Source organism: Zonotrichia albicollis, chromosome 3 (genome assembly GCF_047830755.1).
Source record: "Zonotrichia albicollis isolate bZonAlb1 chromosome 3, bZonAlb1.hap1, whole genome shotgun sequence".
In the NCBI taxonomy this organism is placed as follows: domain Eukaryota; kingdom Metazoa; phylum Chordata; class Aves; order Passeriformes; family Passerellidae; genus Zonotrichia; species Zonotrichia albicollis.
This window is the reverse complement of record NC_133821.1, coordinates 6436920-6449410: the sequence shown is the minus strand read 5'-3', so window position 1 is coordinate 6449410 and position 12491 is coordinate 6436920. Positions and strand designations below refer to the sequence as shown.

The 12491-nt window shown below is 44.4% G+C and overlaps 1 protein-coding gene across 7 annotated transcripts in view; it reads right to left on the bottom strand.

The window, feature by feature from the left end:
* Positions 1-11868, bottom strand: part of RUNX2 (RUNX family transcription factor 2) — a 159294-nt gene extending 147426 nt beyond the window's left edge. For all 7 annotated transcript variants that reach the window (XM_074536518.1, XM_074536519.1, XM_074536520.1 and 4 more), the window contains exons 1-2: positions 10802-11868; positions 3808-3964 (exon numbers count right to left, since the gene is read on the bottom strand). In XM_074536518.1, the coding sequence (XP_074392619.1) occupies positions 3808-3964; positions 10802-11101 (457 nt within the window). In that variant the 5' untranslated portion in view covers positions 11102-11868. The remainder of the gene's footprint in view (positions 1-3807; positions 3965-10801) is intronic.
* Between the last annotated feature and the right edge of the window lie 623 nt (positions 11869-12491).

Genomic DNA, 12491 nt, shown 5'->3' with positions numbered 1-12491 from the left:
TGGTAACAAAGACACTAAAAGGGGCTTTTCTATACACCTCTGAGTGAAGAGTTTGGCCTTCTATGCTATTGTTCTCTTTATACAGCAAATCCCTATAAATCTCTATTATGACAAAAAAAATTAACTCAACAAAGTATACTATTTGTAAGAACCTTCAAAATCATTCTGTGGAAAAGCACTGCAATATTTTCTACATTAAATATATCTCAACAGGATACAGTGGCTAGAAAAAATGCATTCCTTAATAAAAAGAGCTACATTTGGACTTTGAAAGTGAGAATTTCTGAATTGTCACCTCCCAGCCAGCCTGAGCTGAAGAGGTAAGCAGCTAATTTGAGAGGGAAATTGGTTTTGTCCCCTATCTGGTATTTTACAAACCCAAGTGTGGATGAAGTAACACTGACGAAGCCCTCTCACACTCCATAAACCACAGAGCCCTTCATTGTGGGGAGCTGCACGGCCCTGCCAGGGCACTCCAGAGCTTTCAAGAGATGATTTACATATTACAGGATTAAGAATGAAATAAATTTTTAAGGTCCCCTGTTTCAGTGATGCTGATACCTTCCACAGCTATTTCACAGCTATCCCTTCTCAGCTACAAAAATCCTTTAATGCACTTTTTATCACCTTTCTTTATTGCCTTTAGTCATTTCAACTATCCACTTTCAGAGGTTACAGACTAATTGTAGCTCTCTTTTATTAAATTCCCCAGCCAAGCAGTCATCTGGCACTATTGCTTCAGTGTGTCTAAACTGTGCATTCTTTGTTATTCACACATGTGAGCCGAGCTGACACAGAGGAGGATGAGATGGACATATGCTGAAGCACAAGGCAAACCCCAGAAAGGAGCTTGAAAGGAGACTCAGCAGCTTGTGTGTGCGTGTTGCATATTTTTTCAGTTAGATGCTAATGTGATTAAAGTATCGGGACACAACAAAATTAAGGTTATGATCCTTTGCTTATTGAAGACAGGAATTCTTTCTTCTCTGCATTGTGGATCGGGCTTGTAAAAGTGAGCTACCGCCTGAAAACCACATACAAACAACTGCTGCATTTGCATCAAACACTCCAGTTACTAACTCTCATGAATCCAAAAAAAGGTGTTTAAGAGAAATTATGCAAACAGAAACGTGAAGCTTCTGTCAGGCAAACAAAATGAATATGTATAAAAATCGGGTTTCTCCATTGAGCCATGGGAAGCAAGTAAAAACGTGGGAGAGGAGGTGAAGTGGTAAGTTGATGATTCAGACTTCACAATCAAATTTAGAGATACAGAGATCAAAGCACGAGCTGCTTAGAAAGATGTAAATCTCAAGTCAGGAACAGGTGTGGATTAGTTTCTTGCCACCGAAAAATAACTTCTTTATTAGTTTATTTTTTCCTGTTCTACTTCAGGACTTGTATTTACTGACATTTGTCTATGTAAGGAGCTTTCTCACTTCTGTTTGCAACTACTGATTTTCTTTTCCTTCTGTTTTAAGCAGAGTTCTAAAAATCCATCATCAATGATAACTCTCCTTCTCTCCTTCTCTCTTGCTCTCTCTCTCTCTCTCCCCCTCTCTGTTCTAAGTCTGGAAGACAAGTCTGGACCAATTTCTCCATCCTGCCTCTGGCAGGAGAATGCAGCATTTCAGATCCTCCACCGAGTCCCGGCTGCTTCAAAGGAAAAGCCCTACTTTCTTCCGTTAAGATCATAAGAAATATAGGGGGAGGGGGTCAGCTCTGTTTGGACATAATTACACTTCATCAAAAGAAGCTTTCTTCATCTTCCATGCGTGAAAAGTCTGCAAGCAGTTAAGTCTGTCTTTTTTCTTCCTTTTTTTTTTTTTTTTACTTTTTCTTTTTTTTTTTTTTTAAATATAAAAATTGCTACTTGGGAAACTAGCCAAAACTCAGAAAGCCAATATAGTAAAACAGTGCACACCCTTTGTTTTTCTTTGAAGTCTCTTAAATAAATATGTTGAGGGTTTGAAAAGTATACTATCACTTTTCCATAGATTCTACCCAGATTGATCAGAGAAAAAGTCTATTCCAAGTCTGCTAGATAAAAATATAAATTAAACTACTGGAACCAAATTTTAGGAGCTCTGTGTCTGTATCTGTATCTACTGAGGCTTTAGGCCGTCTATTTCATTTCCTATGCTTTAATAAAAAGTACATATCATAGGTTTGAAATGAAATCCTCAGATCAGAGGTAGTGCATCACATTTCAGTCCTTTTTGAGCACTACTAAAAGGCTGATACACTACTGAACTTCTACTGTAAAGCAGTAGAGATGGAGCCAGAGAACTTTCAAACCTAATCCATCAGCAGAATAACAAAGCAAACTGATTATTTAAAGAAGACAAATGGAAGAGATAGGCAGCACCTTATTCACAGGGGGAATAAACTCCATATTTATGTTGTATTACTGTTGGCAAAATTATTCTTTCTTTCAAGTTATTATCTATTATTAATTCTTTTTAAATTCTAAAATGATAAAGAGAATTTTTGGCTTGCTAATTAAAATAAAGAATAGTCACTGTAAGTCATGCTTATGGACTTACTTTCACAAAGCACTTGTAAAAATGTGCTGACTGGTTTGGACTATCTGGGCCTCTGTCATATGTTTAAATGCTTTTTGGACAAAAAACTCTTCTGTAGGATGAAGTGGAACTGCTTTCTAAAGAATATCACTGTAAAATTTGCCTTATTGCTAATTTTCCAGCACAATTATTCTGCATATTTTGCTTTGTTTTGTCCCATGCAGGGCTAATTTAAAAAAAAAGAATAATTACTTCAAACACATAAGGGAAAAAAATATCTCAGTTGGATCAATGTCTGATACAACACTACTCCTGCAACAAGAACTGCAGCACCAGCTTCCTTTGAGCTATCCTTTCAATCATTACCTGAAGTTTGAAAGCTGCTGTGCAACCCTTAAAGAGGAATTTTCACAAATTTGCAATGATTACAACAGCTTTCTATAAGTGCAGTGCAGTTTTCAGATTATAGGAATCTCCTAAAGAGCTGGAAGACAATGACAGCACTCTACATCTTAAAAAAAGAAAAAAAGAAAAAAAATTGAAAGTTACCCTGTCATTTAAAGTAAAGGTTGAAGGTTTAATTTAGTTCATGCCCAAGCTTACCAGCAATTCATAAAAAGTCAACTAGCTTACTCAAAAGAAAAGTGGGGGTGATTTTCACAGGTTATCAACAGTTTGGTTTAAAGGGCAGAAAAGCCACTAGCAAGTTTTCTACCAACAGCTGCTAAGGCTTGAAATATTTAAGTCCCCAAAGAATACAACCTATAGAACATGTGATATGCAAAATCCCCCTAATTACAGGTCTTCTACAACAACTTCAGAAGTGGCTCTGCTGCTAAAGGGAATTCTCCACCTCTCACTGCCATGGCCCAAAATACACTCCCTGACTCTGCATAACCTGGATCACAGATATTCCCTTTTCCTTCCATCCTTCCTGTGTGATTCAAACAGGGAAGCAGGTACTCCCTGAATTGTTTTTCAAAACCTGTCTGACAAAAAGCTACAGAGACTCCTGACCTGCTTTGTGCAACTGCTGAAATTTGACAATAAAATATGTGTACATCATTACAAAAAAGAAAAGACTGATAATTTGAAAAACATGGCCTAGTGGAAGGTGTCTCTGCTTATGGCAAGGAGTTGAGCTTTAAGGTCCCTTACAAACCATTTTTTCCTGTGATTCTATGAACGATGGATTTGTAGGTTAATCAATATTTCATCGTGAAGTTTGACATCTTGGCACCATTTTCACACCATTACCAACACGTAAAAGGCAGCGGCCTACCTCTTCCACTTCTGCCCACAAATCGTAAGTCATTAAATCTGGCCACCTGGTTCTTCATCACGGCAGAAGCATTTCGCAGCTCTGCAGAGTAGTTCTCATCGTTTCCAGCCATGACGGTCACCACCGTCCCATCAGGCACTTCTCCTAAGGCCACCACCTGCAACAACAGGGAGACAATCACGGCTGGTGAAGCCACACTTTGGAGGTGTGTGCTCCCCTCCCCGCTCTGCAGGCTGCCGCGCTCGGGAAGAAGCTCTGTGGTGAGGAGCTGTGCACAGAACAAAGTGCCACATCAAACACAGAGACGTCGTGTGTTGTCTCTGTTTCTCAGAGCTTCTTCATTGTTGCATTTCTTCAGAAACGCTCAACATCCTCGTGTTGAGTGCACGCTTTAATGCTTGCTGAACGACAACTTTGTTCTTAGCAAGCAGGGAGCAGTGTGAGAACACGAGGCAAGGCTTGTATCTGTGAATAATGCACGGGAAAGCATTTAAAGAGAGCATTTAAAATGGAAAGCTAGAAATTAGTATTAGCAGTCTTGTCACCTAGATTCAGTTCTGTTCTGGTTCCACCCATCACCCTGACCTCTGAGCTCCTCAGACTTCAAGCCAGAGGGATCCGTGCATCCACCCATCCCAGGAGTGGCACTTGGGGCCCAGCAGGCAAAGCTCTACGCCCAACACGCTCCACAATGGAGCACTTTATGGCTGGAATTCAAACTCTTCATGTGCTATATAAAAGAAAGCTGTATTTCCTTGCAGGCATGTAAATTTTCATAGTGCTTGCAAGAGTTGCATGTGGTTAGTGCTGATACCTCCCTCAAATTCCAGGATGGGTGAACAGAAGATATCAAAGTATTTCATTTCTCCTTGCGTTCCAGCTACCTGATAGTCTCCCTTTCATGCTTCAGTGGTTGTGCAGTGCTCCAACATCTGATTAAATAAATGTCATGAAGCAGACAGCTTCTGATTTGAAAACATCAGGAATACCTACAGTGTTAGTGCTCTGTGGCTTCTTAAAGCAAAAAAAAAGTTACAAAGGAATGCTAAGTTACTAGGAAGAAAATATACACACAGGGAAAAAATGTCCACAAAAGTATTAATAAAATAACCTCATCTTCCCCTGCTGGCTAATTCTGATGCTGAAAATAAATTTATAACAAGAAGAAATTCAGAAACATTGCACAGCTGAGCCAGAACTTGAAAAAATATCTTAAGCTATGAAGTGTCCCCGCTTGTAGTTATTACCATTTCACATGGTGAGATATGAGTTTTTATATTATTCATAGTAATTTATTCTGTCTCCTGTAATATATATTACATTTTATCACATAGCCTTCCTGAAATGTCTTTTCCATAAATGATCATGGCTGAAACTAATAATTGCAGGTTGCAGGTGATATTAATTCAGTGGAAAGAATGAGGAGTTCTGGATATGTAGGGAGAGCATTATGTGGTCCAGTAAACTGTACAATGTTTCTGTAAAACAATAAAGAGGAATTACAATAATATATAAATAGGCCATATTACTGAAAACTGTAGCTTATTTTATTTAAAAGAAATATTGAAGAGAAAGAAGCAAGTGAAGCTTAAACCCTGTTTGAAAAGAATTTACCTGCTTTTCTATTTTTGCATAAAATAGCAGTTAATACCACCCAAAACTAAAAGCTAAAATTCGCCACAAACTACTGTGAGGTCTTCGTGTATCAAACAAAGATTTTACTTTAAAGTCCTATGGAAGTCCCTGAACAGAAAAACAAAGGAACCACCATCGTGGCTAAGATCTGAGGTCCCAGTAACTCCCTGCCTTGGGTCTGGCAGCAACTAGGTCTAACAGCTTCAAAGCCAGGTGTAAGGAATAATAAATAATAATCAAATAACAAATAATAATCTGGTGAACAGATTACAGAGCTGACTCTAACCATTAACAAATGGATACTGGCTTAAACTGTGAAGCATGGGGCTTGAGACTACTTATAAACCACTCCCTTCCCAATCTGCAGCAGGTCGCGTTATCTCTGGACTGTCTTGTCATGCCCATCAGCATCCCAGGGAGTTGCACCCTACACCTTTTATACCACACAAAACAACAACAAAAAATCACATTAACTCCAGAAATGCAACGCACCTGAGAGTGCAGCAGGGAGCACAAGGCTGCCAGGGGCCTGGGAAGAGGGAGGGAGGTGCCTGAAGCCTCAGCTCACCTCTTTCTCCCCAGGTACCCACAGAGCATGGACAGGGAGTGCCATCATAGCCCCCTCTCAGTCCCAAACCCAGGTACAGTTTATAACACCTGGCAGGAGGGAGCAAAATCCCTTAAAAGGCTCCCCTCTGTCCTCTGTTGCTTTTCAGAGCTTTCCTTCCTGCCCTTTTCACTCGGTGTCAGTTCAATTTGTCAGCTTAGCCATCAGCCCAGAGCTGCACGTGCCGCTGCTGTCGCCGAGCGATCGCAGCTGATCAAGAGCTGCATCGTTCCTGAGAAGCCTTGGATGCAGCATCACTGTTCATCTCCTTCAGAGAGGACCAAAGCGTAAGACAAACAGAAGTCAGAGATGAAAATAAAAATTTTGGCTCCTAAAATAAAGCCCTGTAACATGGGAAGCTCCCCTGCCACGCAGCAGGAGTAAAAGGCTTATTTTTTTCTTACTTTGATACTTTCTTACCACAAAACAGCCTAAGACTATTGCACAGGTACGTAGAAAAAAGATTCACAAAACAAGTCTGAAACCTAGAGAAGCACCCGTCATTCTGAGAGTTTTCAAAAGTAATTGTACAAACTGAACGACTATTAGCATACACCCTGATTTGGCAATTTTATGCCACGTATCAATACAAAATTAATTACATATTCTTAGAAAGAGGATTGTAAATGCACTGTGAAATGAGTAAGGATTGTGTTAAAAACTAAAGACTAGAAGTAGCCACAGTGCACATTCCTTACCTATCCTTTAAAACTCAATCTCTCTACTATTTCAAAATCTTTATTTTCCATAGTAAGCTCCCTAGACATTTTGATGATTAAAAGTAGATTTTGCTCTTTTTTTTTTTTTCTCTTTTCCTTTCAACTAGAGCTCAGAAAAGTACATGAATCCCCAAAATAAAACTAAAGCAATTCTTATGAGTTGAAAATAACTATGTGTTTTTTGCATAAGACAATTCTGGTTAGGCAACCTGTTTGCCCAGTTTCGGTCCAGCGGGATTTGAACTGGCCAAAGTATGTAGCCTGAAGACGGAAGTTATAAGCACAAAGCAAAACTCCTATACAACAGCAGGTACTCAGACTTTCTGTAGAGTAAAATGCTTGTCTGAAAAAAAAATGGCCAACACTAGTGTACATGCTAACTAGTTCCTCTCAAACATTGATATCTGCCACTTCAAAAGCTTTCTTGCAAAACACTGAATTCAAACAGCCTCTGAATGTAAAATCTTCTGTACTGAGAATGCTTTTCCCAGACATTGCCAAAAGAGCATCTGATACTATTAAAAACATTTCAGTGTCCTGTAACTTAAAACAGAATAACTGATTCGTGCTACTTTTTGTTTCAAATCTACATCTGGGCTGAAAATTTATACAGCAGGTTTCAGCTTGAAGCTATTTAAAACAGCTGAGTTATAAACTCCGAAAATTGGGGTTTGGAGGGAAATGCTGACAGACCCTGAACTACTGTGGTGCTACTGGGGAGATGTTTTAGACTCCACAACCCATTTTTTCCCCAGCCTTTACGTCCACTAAGACTCTCTGCTGCTACTAGCATCATACAGAAGTCACTTCTAACCTCTAACGTGGCAATCTGGGTTTTTATGACTTGCAGTAAAAACTTCCACAGAGGGGCCAAATTCTGATGACTCGCTCAAATAAAGTATTGCTGGCTACTGAGATTAAGAAGTGAATACGATGTGGACCTGGGTGAACAATATCCATTTATTTTATTCTGGAATACTAACAGCTAGAGCGGTATTAACAAGTACTCATCAAATACTCTTCCCCACAGAACCAGTCTGCATTAAAAACCTCCTTAGTGAGCACACGACAGGGACTCCCTCCCCAGTGTGTGCAAATATTAATACATAAAATTCAAACCTAATGGTAAGCCAACACTATTTCAAAAAATTATAATCAAACCCAGCACTGTTTATAACAGACTTCCTCTCCTGCATATGATTTATATCTGTTTTTTTAAATTAAAACAGTGCTATATCCAGCGTACGTTTTTTGCTCGAGATCGCTGCGAGAGAATTATGACACACTTAACACACCACTCAAAACATTATCATCAACATATTATTTATTGCCAATAAAACTCCACAAAGTGTGTTGTCTGTGAGCTATTTCATTTTCAAGTTATTGTTTAGCTGAGGTTTCTATAGCTCAAATCTCTCTCTTTTTCCCTTTCAGAGCTGATTCCCATTCTGCTGTAACACAACCAAGTGTTTCACTGTATGACACATGCAGCTCCTTTGGTCTAAAACTACTGGGCAGCTGTATGCAAGTTGCATTTGAAAAATAAAATAGATTTTTTTTAAAGGGTCAGAAGTATTTCAAGTGAGTTTCAAATTAATAAACAGGTAAAGAAGGGCATATATAATTTTGGCATATTTTAAAAAGTACATATTGCATATGAAAACACAGCTGCACCCACAGCAGCCTGGTGCAAGGGGCAACGTGTGCCTCTGATGCATCTGAAAATCGGTCAGATCTGCACACAAGACCCACATGTAAGACACATATAAATACATATATATGAACACAAAAAGATTGGGGAACAGTCTGATCCTTTGTCTACCTTTTTATCACATGTAAGCATTCTTATTGTAATAATATTCTAAATACTTCAATATTTAGTTTAGATCTTTCCCTTATTCTAATGAGATGCGACCGCATCCTTTGAATTGCTGTGAGGTAGGAGAAGGCTCAGACACCTCAAATGAGAACAGCAACATGAGCACGATAATGCAACAGCTCCTGCATCTCTGCTTTAAAGAGTAACTATAACACCAACTGAATCTAGTGCTCAATTAAATTATAATCACAATTCTCTGAAAGCTCCTCCTCCTTACCCCACAGCCCCTCTGAATCAGAACCACTGTGATCCACATGTAGAGAGCATCTGAGTGCTACACCAAGCAAGGCACCCCACTTTCTGCCATTTCTGCTCAGTCTGACCATCGTGTCCTGCACAAGCAGGCCCTGTGCAAAGGGTTCCTCCCGCAATTCCAGCCTCTCCAGGCTGTTCCCACACACAGGAGCACTTTAGCCAATCCTCACCCGCACACCCGCAACATCTTCAAAGCAAACCTCCATCGTTATCACTGCTCACTTTACCAGCGGCTCATTTAACCACTTTCACTATTTCTTCCCAAACAAACGGCCGTGATAACACGGCTGGCACTCAGGAAACACAAGAAAAAGGCGATGTTCTGGAACACACTGCGTGAGACTGTTTCCAAACTTTTCTGTCTTTTCAGGGATTTCCAGGTGTGTTATTTTTCACAGGAAAATGTGGGTATGTTGAGACCCTCGAAGGGCCACCCCATCTCACTCTGACCCATGCCCTGCTCAGGAACGCACCTGGGGACACCCCAGCCATTGCCCCCTCCCTACCAAAAGCCACGAGAAGGAAAACTCCAGGGGGAACACTTGGAAATATTGCTAGAGGAGGAAAAGGGCTTGCTTTAAAGCCCGCAATTATTGTTGTTATTATTACAGGTTTTTTTTCTAAAATCGTTTCCTCTCATTAGCGCGCCGTGGGGATGGAGACAGAAAATTAAAAGCAGCATCCCCAGTGTAGAGCGGGGTGGGATTTATTATGGAAATGTGCGACCCTGCCAAGGAGATCCTCTCTGGGCAGCCACTTCCTCGGTTGTCCACCAGGAGAAGTGAAGGGGCCCCGTGTCCCCCCCTCCAGGTGCTCTGTGTCCCCCTTTCCCAGCCCCATCTCTGTCCGGGCTCTTGGGGGGCAAAGCCCCGATCCCACTCTGCCTTTCCAGCCTGACCCTCGCACTCCCCCCGCACGCCTCAGAGCCACCCCAAATGCCCCAGTCCCACTCCCGGGAGCGGAGAGGAGGAAGGGGCGCACCCCCGTGGGTCAGGGATGGTTTCTCGAGGCGGAGGGGTGTCACACTGAGCTCCGGCCCAGGGCTGAATCCCTCCTTCCCCAGGGCGGGAAAGCAGATTTCTCCAAAAAAAAGCCCATGGGGAGAGTCTGTGGGGAGCAGGGGGTGTCTCCCGTGGGGATGCCGAACGGGACACAGGGTACTCCTGGGCTGCGGGGGGAACACGCCGGCAGCGCCCCGCGGGGATGGAGATAACGGGATGGCTCCGGGGCTGCGGGCAGAGCATGGGGGGCACCGGGGGCGCAGCGAGGGTGGCAGAGGGGGCAGAGCTGGAGCACGGCGGGCACGGGAAGCGCGGCAGGGCCGGGGGCACGGCGGCCACTGCAGGACCGGGAGAGGGGGGCAAGAGGCACTGCGGGGGCTACACTCCGAGACACCGCGGCACGGGGGCACAGGAGGCACAGCAGGACGGTGACAGGATACAGAAGGCACTGCAGGACTTGGACACTTGGAGGGGAGGGCGGGAACACAGGAGGCATTGCAGGACTGGGGGTCACAGAAGCCCCCCGGGCTGCGGGAGCACAGAAGGCGTTGCAGGATGGGGGTGCAGGGGAGGCATTGCGGGGCTGGGGGCGTCAGGGGGGGCACTGCATCCCGGGGACCACCGGAGACATCGCGGGGGCAGGGGGGACACAGAAGTCCCTGCGGGCCGGTGGGGCACAGAAGGCACTGAAGGACCGGGCTAGGGGGATGGAACTGCGGGACACATCGAGAGAAATCCTTGCGGGCCGCGGGGCACAGACGCTCCTGCAGGACGGGGATCACCGGAGACACTGCGGCCGGGGAGTGGGGGCACAGAAGCCCCCGCCAGCGGAAGGAAGGGCAGGGGGCGCGGGGGGAGCATCCCGGGCCGCGGCGGCGGCGGGAGGGGGGTGTCTCACCTTGAACGCCACCGGGAGGGTCTTGTTGCAGCGCCAGTGCGAGGGCAGCACGGAGCAGAGGAAGTTGGGGCTGTCGGTACGGACCAGCTCGGCGGGGTGGTCAGCGATGATCTCCACCATGGTGCGGTTATCGTGGGGGCGCAGCCGGGGCACGGCGGCCGCCGCGTCCTGTTGCTGCTGCTGCTGCTGCTGCTGCTGGGCTACCACCACCGGGCTGACCTCGCTCATCTTGCCGGGCTGCAGGCTGCTGGAGGGGGGGCTGAACCTCCGGCTGGTGCTGGGATCTACGGGAATACGCATCACAACAGCCACAAGTTAGCGAATTGGGGGGCGGGGGGGGGGAGCGGTAGGGGGATCGCTGGTAGAGGAGGCGTGTAGTGGGGGGTGGGGGTTGTAAAAAAAAATATATCTAGCGAAAAAAGGGGTGAATGAAAAAGTGGAGGGGTGAGGATAAGGGGCAAAAAAGCAAACCAGACAAAAAACAGAAAAAAAAAATAGGAGCGGATTAAACGCACGAAGAAAAAAAATCTCAGTCTGTTTTTGGTTTGTTTTGTTTGGGTTTTGGTTTTTTTTTTGGTTTTTTTTTTAAAGAAAGATGGACGGGGCGAGGGGTGATGCCAGTCTGGGGGCGCCTGCAGCCTGGAGCAGCGAGGAGGAGGCAGAGGCTGGCGGCGGGTCCGGGGCTGCCCCTCTCAGCACAGCCCGGCTGGAAACTGCATGGTCCCGGCTTCTGCCCAGCTGCAAAGCGCTGCCGCTTCTCCTCCTCCTTCCTTCCTTCCTTCTCGCACAGTCTCTCTGCTCTTTTCCCTCCTTCTAGCCACCGCTTCTTCCCTCAAGTGCTCGAGTTTCTTCTCTTTTTTCTTCCCCTCCCTCCACGTCTTCTTTTCCTTTTCGGATTTTCCAAAAATTGTCTTGGGAGAAGTAGAACTCGCTGCTGGTTCAGCTTCCTGGGCTGCTGCTGGTGGTGGCCGCCAGAATCGTAGCGTAACTCAGCCCCGGAGAGGAGCGGAGAGGAGAGGGGGGGTTTAGGGGAACGTCCCGGTTTCCTCCGAAGAAATCTTCCTCCTCCGGACACACACGCAGAAAAAAAAAAAAAAAAAAAGAAAAAAAAAAAGAAAAAAAAAAAAAGGAGCAAACAAAAAGCTCCGCCGGGACAGAGGCGAGGAGCCGCTGGGTTCCCCCGCTTATTGCCTTTGGCTTCAGGAAGCGGGAGCTCGGGTAGGGGTTTGAGAAAAGTGGCTCCCCCCCTCCAGAAAAAAAGGCGCTCCCGAAGCGATTTCGGCGGGGAAACAAAGTTACTGGGGTTGTCGGGGTGAAGAGGAAAGTCACAGGGCTGATAATTAAAAGAGACTTTTTAGCTTGTTCTTTTCGGAGGATCAGGACTTAAAAAAAGTTGAACTTTCGGATTCTCAGGGAAAAAGAAGCGGGGATCATAGCTGAGGAAAAAAAAAAAAATCAACACAACAATAAAACACCCCTCCTTAGGCTGATTTCTAAAATATGACCAAGCAAATTCTAGGAAAAGGCAGCCTCGGTGCAGCCCGGTCCTTCACATGAAGTCGCTGCTGGATCCAAGTCCGTTGAGTTGAATAGGCGAACAAAAATCTTGCTTTTTTTTTTTTTCCGCCCTTGATGAACAACAGCAGCAAAAAAAAAAAATCATTAAAATGTCGCTTTCTTTGAGTTATTT